Source organism: Phodopus roborovskii, unplaced genomic scaffold (assembly GCF_943737965.1).
Source record: "Phodopus roborovskii unplaced genomic scaffold, PHOROB, whole genome shotgun sequence".
Lineage (NCBI taxonomy): Eukaryota > Metazoa > Chordata > Mammalia > Rodentia > Cricetidae > Phodopus > Phodopus roborovskii.
This window is the reverse complement of record NW_026126588.1, coordinates 17,547,681-17,567,871: the sequence shown is the minus strand read 5'-3', so window position 1 is coordinate 17,567,871 and position 20,191 is coordinate 17,547,681. Positions and strand designations below refer to the sequence as shown.

At 46.9% G+C, this 20,191-nt stretch overlaps 2 protein-coding genes across 2 annotated transcripts in view; both read left to right on the top strand.

The window, feature by feature from the left end:
* Znf451 (zinc finger protein 451) overlaps window positions 1-2,302 on the top strand; it is a 56,961-nt gene extending 54,659 nt beyond the window's left edge. Inside the window, exon 15 of the mRNA XM_051204365.1 lies at window positions 1,610-2,302. Coding sequence (XP_051060322.1) covers window positions 1,610-1,656 — 47 coding nt within the window. The 3' untranslated portion in view covers window positions 1,657-2,302. The remainder of the gene's footprint in view (window positions 1-1,609) is intronic.
* Window positions 2,303-6,565: 4,263 nt separating this feature from the next.
* Window positions 6,566-17,556, top strand: Bag2 (BAG cochaperone 2). The gene is made up of 3 exons (XM_051204381.1): window positions 6,566-6,876; window positions 14,710-14,819; window positions 15,804-17,556. The coding sequence occupies exons 1-3, from the start codon at window positions 6,764-6,766 to the stop codon at window positions 16,211-16,213; spliced, it is 633 nt and encodes a 210-aa protein (XP_051060338.1). The 5' UTR covers window positions 6,566-6,763; the 3' UTR covers window positions 16,214-17,556.
* The last annotated feature ends 2,635 nt before the right edge of the window (window positions 17,557-20,191 follow it).

Sequence of the window (20,191 nt, the reverse complement as noted above, 5' to 3'; positions counted from 1 at the left end):
GTGCCCATACATGCATTGTTGTCTATGTAAGGCACTCTGCTGTTCTTTGGCTCTGTTATCAGTAACACCACATTCTTAATTACTTAAGTTTATATAGACGTTTAAAATCTGCGTTTTGCAAAGTATCATAGCTTTGCTTGTGTTAACCTCACTTCTTTGAATTCATCTTAGGGTATCTCACTACCCCTGGAGTTAATGCATGGTCTAGACTAGCTTTTAGTATTTTTAAATTGCAGAGCTCCCCTTGCAGGAAAATGAGGCTCAGGAGAATTCCTACAGGTGCCACTAGTGTCTGTGCATGGAAGCCCAGATGGGGAAAGGTGTGGTGAGAAGCTAATAAGAAATAATGCATTCACTCTTAATCCACCCTTGTGGGTTTCAGTCTCATTCTCAGTGGGAGCATCGAGAACGACCTGGGAGCCAGGGATGCTTATCCTGTTCACTGTTGTATTCTCTGTGTGTGTATTGCATGTGTGTACTCATGTGTTTATGTATGGGGAAGCCAGAGGTTAACATTCCACTTCTGTTTTGGTGGTGATGGTGTTTGTTTTGTTTTTTCATTTGTTTGGTTGGTATGTTTGTTTGTTTGGTTGGTTTTTTGTTTTTTTTGAGACAGGGTATCTCACTGAATCTGAACTGAGCTTACCATTTTAGCTGCGCTGTCATTCTGTCTCAGCCTTTCCAGTGCTGGGGTTACAAAGCTCACACCTTCAGGCCTGAATTTTATATGTGTCACGGGGATCCAAACTCACGGTCTCATGCTTATGTGGCAGGGACTATATTCTTGTCCCTGGCATGTTATATGCACTTAGCAAACCTTTGTGACAGGTGCGCCCCTACCCCGCCTACTTCTCAGATGTCATGTCGCTGAGAGCTTCCTTCTGCCTTAGCGCTAAGCTAATTTTCCCTGAGCCTTACTGAGGTGTAGCTGACAGACAGAAGCAAATGTAACAGCCATTTAAATAGTATTACCTTGCCTCCCTCCCTCCCTTCTCCCCTTTTTACCTAGTTTCACCTCCTCCTTTCTTTTGTGTTTTGAGACAGGATCTCACTGTAGCCTTGCTAGCCTAGGACTTGCTATGTAGACCAGGTTAGCCCTAAACTCAGAGATCTGACTCTTTTGACCCCCCCCCCCCGCCCCCGTGAGTGGTGCCCCTGTAGCCTTGTGGCTGGCCTCACAGAGCTCCATCTGCCTTTGTCTCTCAAGTGCTGGTGCTAAAGGCTGGTGCTGTCATGCTTGGATTCTGTTTCTTTAACGTTTCCCCAGGATTGTCAAATGCTCCTAAGCCATCCCAACCAACCTACTGTTCCATTTCTTACATGTGTCATCCTGAATCCTTCGGGAGATAAATGACATTGTTCACTGTACTAATAAAGTCTGCTGAGTTTCTCCGGCTCTGAACCTAAACTAAGTGCAGGTGTATAGGTGACTTGGGGTCGTGTCCAGATTCTCTTATTTCAAAATACTGATTTTTATCGAGGAACTCCATTGCATTGTGTGTTCATCCACTCGGACCCTGCTTCTTGGAAAGGTATGTGTTAATAAAACTCACAAGCAGCACCGTGATTAGTTGCCCACTCTGTTTTAAAATTCTGTTTTTTATTGCAGATGTGGAATTAGAAGAAGCTATTAGAAGAAGCCTTGAGGAAATGTAATTAAAGTTATTATTACCACACAACATCAAGTGGCCTTGAAGAGACTCAGGAAAATGAATTCTGGACTTTGTTTTCTAAAGGAGACCAGAAATCTACTAGGATAAATGTATCTAAAAACATGTTTTGTTCTTTCCTATGTTTGGAATCTTGTATTTGCTTTGTATTTTGTGCTACTGGGTAAAACTGAATGAAAGGTATGGAAAACATAAATTATATTCTAATAATGGTGTCAGTGTTTCTCCAGCTAATTTAGAATTCGTGCATTTAGGTTAAAATCATTTTCTAAAGGGGGAAAAATGTGTAAAGCTCTTGACTTGTATGTTTTCCCTGTAGCATTATATCTTTATTTGTACTGTACAAATGTCTCTAGTTTATTTTTTTAGGAATGAAAATGAATATGAATAAAAGGTGCGATAACTCAGTTTATTCCAGGAATTTGCTGTGTTGTGTGACCATAATATATAATATACTTTGATTGCTTATGACTATTAGAAATGGGTAATAGGAATTGATTATGGAAACAGATTAAAGCCAGCAAGGTTCTGTGTGCTGTCATGCAGCTGTATCTTGCTCTCATTAGAGCTGCACATTGCTACAATAAAAATATCTCTAAAACAATTAAAATGAAACTTTGCTATCCCTTTCAGCCTTTTGTATAACTTCAAATATCAAAGTATATACTTAGAATTATACTTATTTTAATATTAGTCCTTTTATATATCCATGCAAATCTATTTTGAAAAGTTTTCTGGCTGGGCAGTGGTGATGCACACCTTTAATCCCAGCACTTGGGGTGTAGAGGCAGGCAGCAGATCCCTCAGTTCAAGGCCAGCCTGGTCTACACAGAGAGCATAGAGAAATCCTATCTCGGGGGGAAAAAAAATAAAAAGAAAAAAATAGAAAGGAAGAAGTTTTCTGATGATATATATATATATATATATATATATATATATATATATATATATATACTTTTCAAGAAATAATATTGAAGGTCTTGTCTGCTGAGGAATAATTCTTCACTCTTAAAAAAAATTCAGTTTCATGTTGACTTTATTTTAGTTATTCATTGAGTTACATCTGGTATGACATATTTAGTTTTTAAGTGTTGAAGCTCCGTTGTGAGTAAACCCTTTTATCAGTGGAAGAATAAGAATCTCATATTGTCTTGATATGCATGTATGTTTCATGTTTTTAGGCAGAAATCTCATACAAAGTTTTCAAGTCTTACTTTGTCAGTATTAAAAAATATTTCTCTTTCTGGGCCATAGTGGTGCACGCCTTTAATCCCAGCACTTTGGAGGCTAACCTGGTCTACACAGTGATTTCCAGGGCCACCAGAGCTATATAGTGAGACCCTGTCTTGAAGAAAACAAAACAAACAAATTTCTCTAGCTGGTCACACCAGTGATTCCAAGACTCAAGAAGTCTAGGGCAGTAGGACCACCCTATGGTGAGATCATGCCTCAAAAGACTAAAACGCTAATTTCTAAATAAGAAGGGTTTTTGCTTTGTTTTGTTTCATTTTTTTTTTTAAAGATATGGCTTGAATACTGAATAGTCTAATATGAAATAGAATTGTTGGTGCATTCTATCCATACTAGAAATCTTTTTTTTTTTTTTTTTTAATGTCACTTTTTGAGCTGCATATAATCTTGGTCCTTTCCTGGCGTACCTTCAATCCCAGGGGCTGTTTTCAAAGCATCGCTTGTCCTCTGCCTACACTCTTTATTTTTGTCACAAAGTCTTACCAGATTCTGCAGAGCTGTCCTGGAGGAGCTAGTGCTAGAATAGCCTCCAGCTATCACTCTCTTCTACCCCGTCCTCACTCCCACCTCACTATTGGCCGCCCAGCTCTTTGTTAGACCATCAGGTGTTTTAGGCAGGCAAAGTAACACAGCTTCACAGAGTTAAACAAATGCAGCATAGACAAAAGTCACACACCTGAAAGTAATAATCCCCATCACGGGTTTGCCACCGTGCCTTATGCCTTAGCCCTGCTTAGAGATTGTTTTTAGGTCGATATTATAGCTTGAGAATTTGTTATTTGTATTGCGTAATCAACCAGACTATGCTTTATTTTTCTTTTTGTTTTTAAGAAGGTGTCATCGTGCAGCCCAGGCTGCTTTGACATTTCATGTTAAAGAGTCTAAAAGGCAGTCCTCGTGTTGATCTTAAACACGTTTGCAGGAGCTTGCTAAACAGCAAGAAAGACAACCTTAAAAGTAGCTAAGCAGATCTGGAACAAGAAGAAACATTTGCGTTCTTTTGCTAGAAATTCCACATCCAAGCCTGGTGTATACTGGTACTGGTCTCTTAGGGAGCTTTTGTGTTAGGTGTGTGGCTCAGTGTTTGTGTAGGTGCCTAAGGTGATTTGCTCACATGAACCTCTTGGTTTGACAAGAGATCTCACCGAGGCTCTTAGGAGGAGGAAACAGTGTAGTGAGATGTCCACTCTGCTCGCACCCGTACACTGACCACCCCCAAATGGTGTTCTTTACTGTGTTGACATCATCACTCGCTGAATATTTTAAAACACTATAAAACTGTTATCATTTGAATTTAGTCAGGAATCATTAATAACAAAGTTGTAGATCATTATCACAAGTATATTTCTAAAATTGATAACAATTTTCTCTTTCATTTCATCATTAATTCATTTGTTCACAAAGTACTGTGGATCCACCAAGTAACAGCAGCTGCTTGCAGTACATGAGATGCAACACTGATCCTAAGAGCTCCGGTCCCTCGACTGCTCAGACATGGAGAGTGGGCTACATGGATAGCCTTGGCTAACAATCAGATAGATAAAATTGTACCTACTGGGGACGGTTCGGTAAATGGGGAGGAGGAGAATGGTTCAGGATTCAGGCTTGGTTGCAGGACCGGGGATATCAAACCTGAGACAGCATACATGCTAGGCAAACACTTTCTCCACTTAGCTCTCTCCAGCCCTACAATTCTTGTTTTGAGCCAGCATCTTGCTGTGTAGCCTAGGTTAGCCTCCAATCCAGGTCCTGCCTCCGCCGGTATCTATCTGTTCACTGGGACTACAGATTCGCACCCACTCTGCTTAGCTCAGGCTTGATATTTTTAACAGTGGTCAGGAAAATTTCACTTAAGCAAAGTGAACTTAAGCAAAGATTGAAAGAAGGCGAAAGAATGACCCATGCAAAAAAAAAAATATACAAGGTAGCCCCTGGCTTGTGGTTTGGTTTAGGATGTTTGCAAAAATGACACGCACTTGCGAGAGATGGTGCGTCTCCTGTTTACTCTGTGGTGAGCAACGGGATTTCTGAGAGTCTGGCACAATCTATCGTGCTTAAATACTGTATTAATTCACAAGAGAGACAAGATCGACGCTGAGAGAGCAGATGAAACTCTGTAGTCACCCAGGGAAGACTGACCATCGATAGTGGGATTGGAAGACGCAAGATACATTCTGAAGGTAGCGTCGGGACTCACTAATGGGTTGGGTCTAAGACATGAGATTGAAAGTCCAGAGTAATTCTACTCTAGAAACCTGAAAATTACCAAATCTGTAACAAAACGCCCTGCTGGTTGTGAAACCAAAATAAGCACAGCCAGGATGTAAACGGCAAAGGTTGGCAACCTGTACTGGGCAGAAAGGAAGAACACGGGAGCAGTTATCAAAACAAAGCTCTCCACAGACTCGGAAAGCACTGGGGGCTTCTTCCAGAGAGTCTATACAAGTGGGAGCCTGGCCTTGCAGGAGCATACTTTCTACACACCTTTAGATAGGAGTACACACTTGGCACACGTCTGGAAACACCTTTGTGTGCCCGACTTGTGAAGCAACATTAAAATAAAATGGATACTTTGTAGATGTCTGCTATATTAGTTCCTTTTGATGTGATAAAACACCATGACCAAGGCAACTCATAAATCATTTAAACTGGACGATGGTGCACACCTTTGATCCCAGCATTCAGGAGCCAGAGGCAGGTGGATCTCTGTGAATTCAGGGCCAGCCTGACCTACAGAGCAAGTTCCAGGAGGCACAGAGACACTGGGAATAGCTAGTCTTCTGCAACCTGCCCACGGTGACATACTACCTCCAGCAAGGCCACACATAATCGTCCCCAAACAGCCACCAACTGAGGACCAGATGCCAGAGAGCATGAGAGACATCGAATCCATTGCACCTCCCTTGCTCAGTTGCTAACCTCGGACAAAGGCAGATTCTATACCACTGAGCCATGTCTGCAACCCATTTTCCTTTTTAAGACTTGGGGCTCTTGCCAAAGCCACCCAGCCTAGCCTTGAACTCACTCTGGCCCAAGAGACACATCCTTTCTCAGTGTCCACATGAACTGGCATTAGACCTATGCAAGCTTAGATTTTTCAAAACATTCACAAAACGTTCAGATTTCACATTTGTGTCATGAAATCACAATGTTTAATGAAGCCAGACAGCCCACTCTTCCTTAGACTTAAGATGAGTTGGGGGCGGAGGGAGGGCTAGAAGCCAGCTGTGTAAGCGAATGGCTTTGAGTTCCCATTTTTTTCTGTGCCCTGAGAGAGGAAAACACAACTTTAACCAGGCAAGGCTTTGGATTTCAGCCCTACTGCATCTCTTGCTGACCATTGCGGCTTCTGACACGGGAGCCTATTGAATATTATTCACCGAGAATTTCAATAAGTCGGGTGTGGAAGTAACAACCTTTCACTAGAAAGGCGAGACAGTATAGATGCACTTGGCGTCTCCTTATTTGGAGCACAGAGGTGCCCAGGCTCCTCCTGTCCTCTTAGGAGCCTGCCTGGTAACCGGGCAGGTCGGGCAAGTAGAGACTTCCCCTAAGGCGCACGCACTCGATTGTCCTTCTCTCCCACGTCACGGGCTACACGATCTCGCATTTGCCGTGAACTGTGGGTGCTGGCACAAACTGCAGAAGCCGCCCGCGAGCCGGCGGGCGACGCGCACCGGGACAGGGTCCCCCACCGGCGTGCGGGCGGCTGCGCCCGCGCCTGCCCTTGTTTGGCCGCGCGGCCTCGGGGGCGGTGCCGTCCGCGTCAGCGGCGCCCGCGGTGACGGCGACGTGCGGCCCGCGCCACTGCCGCCCGCGGACGCCGCGGACCCCCGGAGCTCATGGCCCAGGCGAAGATCAGCGCCAAGGCCCACGAGGGTCGCTTCTGTCGCTCCTCGTCCATGGCAGACCGCTCCAGCCGCCTGCTGGAGAGCCTGGACCAGCTGGAGCTCAGGTGAGCGCGCGCGCGCGGCCCGGGGGCGCGGGCGGGCTGCACTCCCGGGGGTGGGGGGAGCGAGCGAGCGAGCGAGCGCGGCCTGCCCAACTTCCAGAACCTTCTGCGTGGTCCCCGCTGCCCTTAACTTTCACGTTGCCAGTAATGCTCCTCGGAGGGAGAGCTTGGTGCGGGCTCTCCCCCGTCCCACCCTCCCACTGTACTAAGTTTCTTTGCCCCAAACCACTCCCTAGCAACACAAGAGTAAGGAAGATTCCAGGCTGCCCGCCCCTCCCGCGGCCAGCAAGAATTAGGCCCACGGGGGGCCGCAGTGGGTGCCAAAGTTGGATGCGGTCCTTCATTTTCTTAACCACGTGCAGTGCCCTCCGCAGCCTGTCTGTGTCTGTTGTGCATTTAGAAGATACTGGTAACACCTTGGAAGTGCCAGCCACAGGCCTGAAAAGGCAGGGTCACACTCCCGCCTGCCTAAGATTCTATCCCGGGATCAGCCTTGTAGTAAAATTTCTAAATATTGAATACTAGCAACTGCTGTAAATACTTTGTTGCCTATAGCCGTTTCAGACCTTACCTACCTATCTGGTGGCAACGTTATTGTCTCCAAAGTTGTGCAAGTCTTGATTGTGTGCGGGCGTTGTTCCATGAAAATCTTATCAAGGCACCCTGGGTCTCCTGGAACTGCGAACATTTTGTTCCCTAGTTTTCTCCAGGTTCTGCATGAGCTAAAGAATATGTGCCAAAATCTTAAGAGCCTTGTGTGCCTTTACCTCCTTCCGTTCGTCCACCAAACAAACACGCGGTGCGGACGGGTGTTTGCGTAGAAAACTACCACAAGCCGCTTTGTTTCAAGCGGGGTGTTTGTTATTATTACTGTTAGGAGAAAAGAACCAGAAAGTGAGAATTTTTTCACAATTTCCTGAGTAGCCACAAGAGAAGCCTGACCCATATGTCCCCAATCCGGAGTGAGACAAATGGGCCTCAGCTTTCAAGCCCTTCTGAGGAGAGGGAATGCTTCCCTCTACGAAGTAGGCGCCGAACTTGGACAGTGTGTTCTCCACTGTTCAGATTTTATTTTCTTGAACGGGTTCGTGAAGTTGTTATTCCTTTTTACGCTGAGTCACTGTCCTGAAACCTGAATTAATGCCTCCCTGGTGCTGAGGGGTGGGGGAGGGGGGTTCCTGAAAACCTTGGCTTTGAGTGGTGTTGCAGTCTAATGTTTGGTTAAAGTAAAAGGAATTCTGGTTATTGCACATTATGTTATTAGATTCTGTTACTTAAGTATTGGGCTGAGGGGAGAGTTTGATTAATGAATGGCTCAAGGCGTGGGGCTCCTTTTTAGAAGCCACCCTGACAATGCCACCTGGCAGACACTCACTGCACTAGTAAAAATTAGACTTTTAGCCGGGTGGTGCACACCTTCAGTTCCAGCCCCCGAGAGGCAGAGGCAGGCGGATCTCTGTGGGTTCGAGGCCAGCCCGGTGTACAGAGTGAGTTCCAATAATGGCTCCATAGCTACTGAGAAACCCTGCCTCAAAAAACAAACAAACAAAAACTTAGACTTTTAAATATGGAAGATATAGAAAAGATGAAGCTTCCTTGGTGTAGAAATATTAGTAAAGCCATGAATCCGGTACTGTAGAGCCCTGGTTTGTAGCTGGTATGCATTTTCCATTCAGTTGTGTGCATTCTATTGACTGTGGAAGTTACTTTTCCGTCATGAAACTGACACCACATCAAAAGCTTTATGGCCTGGAGGCTGAACTGACCTGTGAGACGTCTAAAATGCTTTAAAATGTTCAGCCCTGTTTTACAAGCTGTTAGCGGTTTGCCATTTGTTTCTATTAGTCCATAGTACTAACTATACTATCTGACATTAAAAAAAATTTTTTTTTCTACTGAAGCTCCTCTAAAGAGGTAACCCTGTCCTTTCTATGGGATTCTGCCCTTGTTGTGGCTAGATAGCTTAATTATTACTTTTTAATGTTAATCTTAGTTTATAAATAATACATGTTAGCATCTATCTGCATGCTCGGCCTCGTGCCTCTGTGGGAGTTACCATTATCTGTATTCTACAGATGAGAAATTGAGGCTCAGATGCAAACATCACGCCTCAAGTTGCAGCCCCGGAAGACGGGCTGGGCTGCTCAGATCAGACACCATGTGTCCTAGTATTGAATATATCGTTTTTCAAAATGTCCAGTTGGCATAGAAATGCGCTTTTACTAAAAGAGAAGAAAATCAATTTAGCATTTAATTGAGTCAATATTGAGTACCCAGTACATGCCAAGTATTGAGTAGCTTCTAGAAGTTGTGGGTTGATAACAAGCTGTCCAAGGGCTGGGTTTCGGGGATTGGCTGGGAGATTGGCTGTTTGTACATTTTTCCAAAATGATCCCCTGGTGAGTAGTTCCTCTCCATTCCACCCAGGCAGGAAATGATGGTTGTCGCCCTGGTCAGGGAAATGCACCACCCCCTGCTTTGGTCTCTTACTTCTTAAGGTTCGTGTTAGGATGTCCCAGTGTCCCACGACTCACAAAGCAAGTGACACCATATTTAATTGGAGTAGTAGTCTGTAATTTGAAAGAACGCTTTTCATACACCTTGTAATTTGAAACTTCTAAAACCCCGGGGAGGAGACAGCTGTCATTATCTCTCTCAACTATGAGAGCATTGGGCCGTAAGGAGCTTAGTTGGTAGGAAGCTTGTCTAGCATGTTCAGGACCCTGCGTTTTGATACCTGGCTTCAGAAAGTCAGCATGGTGGTGCATGCCTGTAAGTTCCAGTCCTAGAGACAAGATTTCGGGTCATCCTGGGCTACACAGTGAGTTCTGGGCCAGCATGGGATACGTGAGACCTGTCTGGGGTGAAAAGAAGAAACTGAGGCTCTAAGTGCCTTGCCTCAGGCGAGTGGTTCTGACTGTGAATGAATTGCCACATTTTGGTGATGTGGAGACCCTTGCTTTCCTGACAGTATCAGAAATTGCAGGAGATGCCGTGGCCTCACACGGAGCCTCGTCTATGAGTTTAAGGACTTGTTTTGGAGAAAATTCCTTTCACAGAAACCCGTGGATGTGAACACTTGCCATTTCCCTGCTCGTGGAAGCACACATTTTTGTTAACAAATGAGCTTGTGTCCATGACAGCGAGTCTAGAATAACTACCACGAATCTCCCGCATGCTGACACCATGCCCGAGTTTTCAGCCCATGCTGTCAGTCTGGTTTGCTTTGTTCGGTCACAGCCACATCTCCTTATCATCAGTGTCCTGGGTGAGGACATTTTGGTGAAGTTAGCAGTAGTTCCTCACACAGCATGGGTGGTGGCTCCCCGAGCGGTCAGTTTTGTGAGCTGCTGTCCAGTTTACCCTTACTTCAGGCTCATGAGATGCCTGGGGGGGCTGGGGACCAATTGGATGCCGCAGTTTCGTGCGTGTGGAAATTCTCCCTACAGTGTCTTTGCCGGAGCCTGCTCAGGGTGCAGCTTTCCAGAGGTGCCAGTCCCAGTCAGCGGGATGTGAGATGCTCCCTTTCCCAATTTGGACATGTAGCTGTTCCCTGGATCCCAGTCCCCACAGGAACGCCCCCTGATGACGAGGGGAGAATCTTGCACTGTTAAGTTTATCAAGACGGGATGTTTCTATCGATCCTAGCTACTTAAGAAACTAATAGGAAGGGAGGCAGGCAGAGGTTCAGACACTAATCTCAGACTAATGGAAAAGCTACGTAGACAAACGTCTGTGAATTGAGTTTAAGTACAGCCGTAAAACAGTGCAAACATAATTTAAACAAGCTGAGTAGTGAGGAATGCTGGCCTGGTGCACACAAAACGCCAGGTTCCATCCCCAGCACAGATAAAGCGGGTGTTGTTTTTGTTTGTCAGAGGGTCAGAAGCTCCAGTGTATTCCAAGCACAGATGAACAGTGCTGTCCTATCTCCTTTTAAAGTCAACTTGACACAAACTAGAGTCATTTGGGAAGAGGGACTCTCAACTGGAAAATGCCTCCGTAAGAAAGCCTTTTTTGGGCAGTGGTTCTCAACCTTCCTAATGCCCAGTGACAGTTACAGTTCCTCCAGTTGTGGTGACCCCAACTAGAAAATGGTTGTCGTTGCTACTTTGTAACTGTGACTTTGCTGCTGTTGTGAATCGTGATGTGTTTTTTGATGGTTTTAGGTCACTCCTGTGAAAGGATTGTTTGACACACACACACACACCCCCAAAAGGGGTTGAAAACCACTGCTTCGGGGTGTTTTGCTTTGTTTCCTTTTTTTTAAATTAGTGATTGTTGTAGAAAAAGCCTTCCTATTGTGGGTGGTGCCATGCCTGGGCTGGGGGTTCTGGGTTCTATAAGAAAGATGGAGCCAGCCATGAGGGAGCCAGCCAGTAATCCCCCTCCAAGTGTGCACCCACCCATGATGGGGCAGAGTCAGAGAAATTAACCCTTTCCTCCCCGAGTCGCTCCTGCTCATACTGATCCATCACAGCATCAGACTAAGGCCTTCCCTTAAGGGAAGGAAGGGGGAAGCTGTGAACAAGCTCTGCCCAAGGGAAGCAGAACTTTTAGAAAGATACCCTACGTATAGGAAGAAAGGACGGCAAGTGAAAGGCCCATGATAAATGTATAAATATATGTAGACATGTATGTCACTCTGGCAATTTCTACTATGCATAAGGAACTTTCAGGGGAAAAAAGTGCTCCCCCCACGCCACCAGTCAGTATCATTCAATAAGTCTCTCTCTCTCTCCCTCTCTGAGATTAGACTCAAGGCTTTACAAATCTAGGCACATTCTGAACCTCAAAGCTACATCCCTGGCTCAAGTAGCTTCTTTACACACAGAGAAGAGGTGTTTTTCCCTTTGGATGTTTCTTTTTAATCTGTTTCGTTAACCCGGCAGACTAATGGCTGTGCATGGTTACTGTAAATGAACCCCTTTTAGAACAGCATCCACCTCTCAGTAGTATTTAACACAAGCACAAGTGCTAAAATGTAATCCGGCCGTTCCGAGTGCGCGCACCATTTCTCTAAACACTGGACTCATAATTAGAGTTTCTAATTATAAACGCTTCACATCTTGCCAGCTGGGCCTCTCTGCTGGAGGACACTACTGTAATACAGGGTACTGGAAGAAGCCAGTTGCCCTACCGATACTTCGTCTTGTTTGTTTTCGGCTAAATTTGTACATACGATGCTTGGCTGCTTTACTTGGCTCTTTATAGCCAGTGCTATTTTGGGGTTTGACAGGTGGGTGACATGCGGATGGTAGGAGAATGGAAGGTCACGGGTTGATGTGTGCTAATAAAAGGTTGGTGAGACTGTGGCCTCTGGGGTCATCAATCACTGTGTCTCTACAAAAGCTGGAACTGTAGTCACTGTTACCTATAAGAAAGTGACCTGGAAATAGAAAATTTAAATGTGTGAGATGTTTTTCTCTTGCTTTTCATGATTCAGAACCTAGTTTTGAATACGAGAGTTTGTTTGCCTGTTCATTAAGTGTGTGTGTGTGTGTGTGTGTGTGTGTGTGTGTGTGTGTGTGTGCTTGCGTGTAGTGGATGAAGTGTTTTGTGGTATGTATGATTAGGGTTTTACACCAGAATCTTAAAGAGGCTTTCCCTTTAAATTTGGGAAAAAGCAAAACCCCCATCACTCCACTGTCTAATGTGGTACCAAAAGACATTAGTCAGTCCTATAGAGAAAAAACAACTAGATGAAAAAGAGACAGAAATTCTTTCTCTCTCTCTCTCTCTCTCTCTCTCTCTCTCTCTCTCTCTCTCCAGACAGTATGATCATTAACTCAGAAGAAATGATAGAAGTGGCAGGTCAACCATTAATTTTTTTTCCTCTGGACAGGGTTTCTCTGTATTGCTTTGGAGTCTGTCCTGGAACTCACTCTGTAGACCAGGCTGGCCTCAAACTCACAGAGATCCACCTGCCTCTGCCTCCCGAGTGCTGGGATTAAAGGCGTGCGCCACCAACACCCAGCGGACCATTAAAATGTAATCAAGGTTTCCGTTTCTAAGCTGAGCTTATAAAAACAGCATGACCTGCAGCAATACCCACAAGGTTTCTGGGACACTCAGAAATCCATAAGCCTACTGTGGAAAATATTTCAACACTAATAAAGAATATATAAGGGGTTAGAGAGACGGCTCAGCAGTGAAGAGCACTGGCTGCTCTTCCAGAGGACCCAGGTTCTATTCCCAACACCCACATGACAGCTGACAATTGTCTGTAACTCAAGTTCCAGGGAATCTGACACCCTCATACCAATGCACATAAAATTAAATAGTTTTTAAAAAGAATATATAAACTGAGGTATAAATTAAACTATACTGTCAAAAGGATTCCAAATTCCTCCTTTTTTAAAGAGCTCAAACTTGAACCGCTTCTATAGAGGAATAAAGGTATATAAATACCCACATTATAGAAGAGTTTGGAGGAGCCTGTTCTACCAGTCATTGCGTGGTACAAAGCCCCTGGTGCTGTAAAGTAGTGTGGGTGAGGGCAGCCACCATACCAATGGGGAGAGATCTCAAAAGTACATTTCCTGTAGGTAACACGGGATTTAGAGCAAAGAATTTGAAGGAAAATGGCTGTTGGGTTATTGCCTAAAGCCAGAGCATATCCTAGTGGGCTAAAGAAACAAATACCAGGGAGGTAAAAGTATAAATAGAATGTGGGAAAATATTATGACCAGGCTGTGATGGGAACGCATAAAACTTCAAACGCATAAGCCACAAGGCAAAGCCACAGGAAATTAATCACATCAGAGTGATCTCCTACCACTCAGGAGTCTGGATCAAGAAAGCCCAGCTGAGTTACATCGTGAAACCTGTTTCAAAGAAATAAAATGAGCGGCTGGAGAGATGGCCCAGTGGTTAGGAGCCCTGGATGCTAGGGTAGAGGATCCAGGTTGGTTCCCAGCACCCATCATAACCATCTGTAACTCCAGTAGCTCCAGGGGACTGGAAGCCCTCCTGTCCTCTGCCGGTACCATGCACATATTTAATGCACTTACATGCGTGCAGTTAAAATACTCAGGTACATAGACCGGCAACAAACATGCAGGTGATCACAGGTGCTTGTGGCTGAAACAGCACAAGGCACCCTGGGTAACAGTTAGTATACGTTTATCTTGGGGCGTGGGGAGGTGTCTGCTCAGTGAGGGCCGCCCTGAACAAAGTTCACAGGAAAACGATTTCCATGACTGCAGCCAATAAGGAGTTAATGTCTTGAGCATGTAGACTCCAAGTCACCTGAGTGAACTCGAGTGGCCATCTCCGAGTGGTCAGAGCGAAGAGAACCGGACAGATGTGCACGGGGCACAGCGTGCAGCTCAGAGGACACCCAGGAGCCAGGTGGTTTTGAAGAGGAAGCTGAAAAAGAAATGCGTACAAGTTTAAATTGCAAGTATGCAAACACAAACTTTAAAGAACAAGTCCACATAGATGTACGTGGCCTGGAAGGTTGCCCTGGGCAAGGAAACGAACTCAGCAAGCAGCAGAGGAGCCAGAGGGAGTGGCTCATGCTTACCGCCCCACCCGAGTCTGGAGGATTGCTGCAAGTTCTAGGCCTGCCTTTGGAACCCTGTCTCAGAAAACAAGACAAAAACACCCTTTAGGGGAAAAAAAGAAAATATTTAGGTAATGCTCCCCACCCCCTTCTCTCTTTTCCCTGAGACAGATAGCCCTGCCTGTCCTGGAACTTTCTCTGTAGACCAGGCTGGCCCAAAATGGTTTTTGCCACGCTTTCTCACTGTCCTTTAAACTTGAGCTGACTTAGATGGCAGCTGAGGGGACCCTGTCGCTGTAACGACTGTTTTGTTTTGCCAATTCACACAGGGTTGAAGCTTTGAGAGATGCAGCTACTGCTGTTGAACAAGAGAAGGAAATCCTCCTGGAGATGATCCACAGTATCCAAAACAGCCAGGACATGAGGCAGATTAGTGACGGTGGGTGAGAACTGCTTCCCCCGAGCAGAGCTGGCCCCTGAAGGGCTGGGTGGCAGCACCTGCCTGCCTTGGGTGTGACTGCCCCCCCCCCCCTGCAAGCTCCAGAAGGACAGGCATGGTCCTGGGCTGCAGGGAAGTAAAAGCAGAGGAGTGAGGTGGGAATTGGAGGCTTGGTGAGATGGCCTGAGGGGTGATGGGACTAATGTAGCATGTGCCACTGTGCTCATCTGAGGAGTGTGGCAGCCCCGGGAGGAATGGGTCACTGAGTGCAGTGGGCTGGGGCGCTGGGGAGATAAGCATTGAACTCCCGACCCAAAGTGCTGCCCATCCAGCATGGGTCCTGCCTAGTCCTTCGCCATCATCGTGGCAAAGGATCAGTGGATTGACAGAGTTCCAGAACTGGAAAAGAAAGGAGGTAGTGAGTAACCCTTGAGATGTTCCCAGAGCCTGTGGCCACCACAGCTTCCTGCCACTGGCCAAGACTCGCCCCCAGGGCCAGCTTGAGTGTGTCTGCAGAGGGAGGAGAAGGCCAGGGCTGGCTCGGGAGCCCGGTGGCCCTCCATTGTCATTCTACTACCTGGCCGAAAGTGTGCAGTGTACTTTCTCTCTCTCTCTCTCTCTCTCTCTCTCTCTCTCTCACACACACACACACACACACACCGTGTGCACCATCGCCTCCACTCTGCCCCGGCCATCCATCCTTCTAGCTAAATTCCGCTTGCCCTGTGAATTTATCTGGTTTCCACCCCAGCTGTAGGTGCCTCTGCCCAAGGCGTGCACGCACAGACTTGGATGACTTCCAGAGAAAGGTACTCTGTAACCTAGCTCTGTCATCCAACACGCCTTCAGTTAATCCCACATGCTGGGGGTAGTTTTGGCTTTTACCTTTAAAAACTCACTGAAGTGTTTACACAAAATAAAGGCAGCCATAAGTGCGCGCCTTGGCAACTTTCTGTCTCCTACTGACTGATGTTTCATGTTTAGGAGAAAGAGAGGAATTAAACCTGACTGCAAACCGCCTGATGGGCCGGACCCTCACCGTTGAGGTCTCAGTGGAAACAATCCGAAATCCCCAGCAGGAGGAATCCTTGAAGCATGCCACGAAGATTATAGACGAGGTGGTCAGTAAGTTCCTGGATGACGTGGGGACTGCCAAGAGCCACCTAATGTCCCTCTACAGCGCGTGTTCGTCTGAGGTGCCGTCTGGGCCAGTGGACCAGAAATTTCAGTCCATAGTGATCGGATGCGCTCTTGAAGATCAGAAGAAAATCAAGAGACGGCTGGAGACGCTGCTGAGGAACATTGACAACTCCGACAAGGCCATCAGACTCCTAGAGCACTCTAAAGGACCCGGTCCCAAAGCTCTGCAGAACATGGACAGCAAACTTAATTAGACTTGAAACCCACGGGCCCTTACAAAGGCTGTAACAAAAAGAAAAACCACTATTTTAAATAACCAGTCCTTTGTGTTGGGTATAACCACTTACACCTCACACTGTTAACTGTTTCAGATGAGGAAATGTCCCAGTGTCAACAGATACACAACACTTAAGAAGTATTTCGGTTGCCTCCTAAGAAGTTTTGCCTTGTCTTGAGCTGGACTCCAGCACTGTATGTTTACCCTCTGATGCACACATAGCATGTGGGAAAATAAATAAAGGAACAGATGCATCATTGCTCTGTCCTTGACTTCAGTACAGATGCACCCGGCCCCTGGAGCAGTGTAGTCACACCACAGTGTGAACAGCACCCAGCCCCTAGAGTAGTGTAGTCACACCACAGTGTGAACTGAGCACCCAGTCCCTGGAGCAGTGCACTCACACCGGTGTGAACTGAGCACCCAGCTCTGGGAGCAGTGTAGTCACACCACAGTGTGAACAGCACCCAGCCCCGATAGCAGTGCAGTCACACCACAGTGTGAACTGAGCACCCAGCCCCTAGAGTAGTGTAGTCACACCACAGTGTGAACAGCACCCAGCCCCGATAGCAGTGTAGTCACACCACAGTGTGAACAGCACCCAGCCCCTAGAGCCGTGTAGTCACACCTCAGTGTGAACAGCACCCGGCCCCTGGAGCAGTGTAGTCACACCACAGTGTGACTAGAATACCCAGTCCCTGGAGCAGTGCACTCACACCACAGTGTGAACAGAGCACCCACCTAATACCTGGAGCAGTGTGTTCACCCCAGTGTGAATGGAGCACCCAGCACCCGGGGAACAGTGTACTCACACCACACGGTGTGCCTACAAGGATAGAAGGAAACACATCAGAGCCTCACCCTGCATGTTCTCAGTTTTTGGGCCATCTGTTTTATGCATCTCATAACATGTATTTTTATGTGTGTGGAAGCATGACATCCTGTGCGAGGAAACGGCCTTTGTTTTACCCCACGGTGAAGATCTGTACCCACCAGGCTGCAGCTGCCTCCCTCCAGCGTGGGTGTGGATGGGCTGTCCTGAAGCCACCGTGTGTGCAGTGGGAGCATAGGACGACGACCCAGGAGTCACTTCTCTGGGCATGTGGGTGGGTTCAACTTGTTGCTATGACTACAGCATATTTGTGTCCTTAGAGCTTTTTTCCCCTCTGTTCTTGGTCTTCTTTGTATAAAATTCCATTCTTGGGTTCATTGGGCCAAGAGATACATACATTTTCATGGCCTAAAAACATATTTCTAAATTTTTATAAGTTTTGTCAGTTTGTACTGCCTTCAGTAATTAAAAGAATCCGTTTCATCGAACGCTAGCACCGGGCATTGCTTTTCTCCCATTGGACACAAAGCCCCCCTGACTTATCGGCCTGGTGTGCTGAGAACCCTGACCAGAAGGTCATCTTTCTGTGACCAAGGAAGCAGTGATGGGACACGTTCCAACTAAAAGTAAATAGTGCTGGTGACTGGCTCACACTCCGCTCAGCAGCAACTACTCTGAAGTGAGTCACCTCCAACCGTTTTCGTTAGGACGGAGACAGTTTCCATACCGTACACAAAAATCTATATGGATTGCAATCTCTCAGCACAGGTGTTACTGAGCTGACCCTTCTGTGCTGAGATGCTAAGCCAGTCTCTGTGGAAAGAGTCCCCAGCCAAGGCAAAAGCATCTGCCTGCAGACTTACGCCTACCACCAGGCTTGCCGTCACAGTTTCTGTCGCCTGGTTCTTTACCAGCTTCTTTTTTTGTTTCTCTATGTAGCCCTAGCTCTCCTGGACCTTGCTCTGTAGACCAGGCTGGCCTCGAACTCATGGAGATCTGCCTTCCTCTGTCTCCCAAGTGCTAAGATTAAAGGCAAGCACCACCACTGCCTGGCCTGTGTCAGCTTCTTAAACTTGGGAAGTACACAGATTTCCCTTAGGCTCTCAAATGTCACCCTCCCTGATTCCTTTCTACCCTGGGAAGGTTCACTCACTCTCAATCCATTCAGAACCGTGTCACAAATTCTGGCCGTCTCCTTGACCTTTGTATTCTTTGCATTATTTGCTTCTCATTCTTTGTAGATTTTTGTGTGTATCTGTGCAAGCACTCATTCCCACAGAGACAGAAGAGGGTGTGAAATACCCTGGAGCTGTACTTACAGGAAGTTGAGTTGCCTGAATTGTCTGCAGAGAATTGAACTCTGGTCCTCTCTAAGTGCCCTTAACCACCGGGCAGTCTCTTTAAGCCCTCATTCTCCTTCTTCACAATGGAACTTTTTGGATGGTCACTGATTGCTTCTCACAGACTTGACTGCGCTCAATCCTGACTCCTGGAGTTGCTGATTTGTGTCCCCAGCCCTTGGAACCTCCAGGGGATGGCCCTGCTAAATACATTCTTTGCTGTGTCTCAGCTGCATGTGACACACATTTTAGGACAGTCCCTCTGCTGTCCCATAGTTCTGCTTCCCAGGGCTCATCTCTACAGTAGCCCTTTAAAACCTCTTTCTGCCTTTCCCTTTTAGGGCAGCTAGCAGCAGAACCTACAGAGGCGCTTGCAGCAACCTACTCAGATTCATCAGCTAAGGGCAGAGTGAAAATTCTGCCCCTTTAAAAATTACCAAGTACAGCAGGGTGGTGGTGGCGCACACCTTTAATCCCGGCACTTGGGAGGCAGAGGCTGGCGGATCTCTGTGAGTTTGAGGCCAGCCTGGTCTACAGAGTTAGTTTCAGGACAGACTCCAAAGCAATACAGAGAAACCCTGTCTCAGACAGACAAAAAAAAAAAAAAAAAAAAACAAAAAACTAAGTACATAATGACGTGTGAGTGATTTATGGACCCTTCCTTGAAGTGTTCCTGAAGCTCTGGGTGCATGGGAAGATGAATAGTCATGATGAGTGTGAAGCATGGCTTCCGGGCTGCATGCTCCAGGAGATACTAGTTTTTAAAGATTGTGAGAGTCTGGGGTCTTCCTAGGGAGCGGCTCTTCTGGGTGAGGAGAGGCTGTGGTGCTCAAAAGGCTGCAGAGAAGCCCTGTCTTTCAAGGGGTGCCAAAATGGGAAGCTTGGTGCCTTCCAGAGCTTGAACCCCAGCGACCCCCCCCCCCCAGGAGGCTGTCAGCTCTGTTGTGGCTGACGGAAAAGCAGTCGCTGGGAGGAGCGGAGAGACAACCCTGGAAGGTTCAGCCTCCCACGTCAGGGAGGCTGAAGCTTGAGGCACAACTAACAGAAGATAAAGGAACCGGCCTGGCAGGGTGGATACAGCGGGGCCTTTAAGCTTCTCTGTCCCCTGCTTGTCAAGCGGGAGCTGGAGGAGGCTGAGACCACAGTGGGTGGAAAGGCTAGATCGTATCATAGCGGAAACTAAATGCTACAAATCCCAGCTTCAGGACCTTGAGGGGCAGAGCAACAGAGGGAAACTTGCAGGGGTTCATTCAGCAGGCTCAGGCAGGGGCCCCTGGGAAGACCTGCCCCATGGGAGGGGGAGGGGAGAGGAAAAGGCCGCTCCCGGGTCTCCATTAGAGTAGCTAACAAAATATAGACAAGCATCCCCTCCTGACCCACACACAGTACTGTGCACAGGGACAGGAAGTATGGGGTGGAGCTCTGTCCAGTGCCTCACCAGAGTGCTTAGACATCGCCCTAAAGAGGTGACTGACTCAAGGGTGTGGTAGTGCCGGCCTTTCATCTCAGCCCCAGCTGTAGGGGACAGGCAGATCTCTTCTGGTCTATAGAGTGAGTTCCAGGTCAGCCTAGGCTACCTAGTGAGTCCTGTCTGTGACCCCACTCTCGGAGCTCCGTTCTCCTAATTATTATGTGTCTGGGTATTTTAGCTGAATGTAGGCCCGTGTCTCTGGATCCCCTAGAACTGGCTTTGCAGAGTTGTGTGCCACCATGTGAGTGCTGGGCTTGAACCTGGGTCCTCTGCAATGAACCATCTAGCTCTCCTGCCCGAGTTCCATTTTGA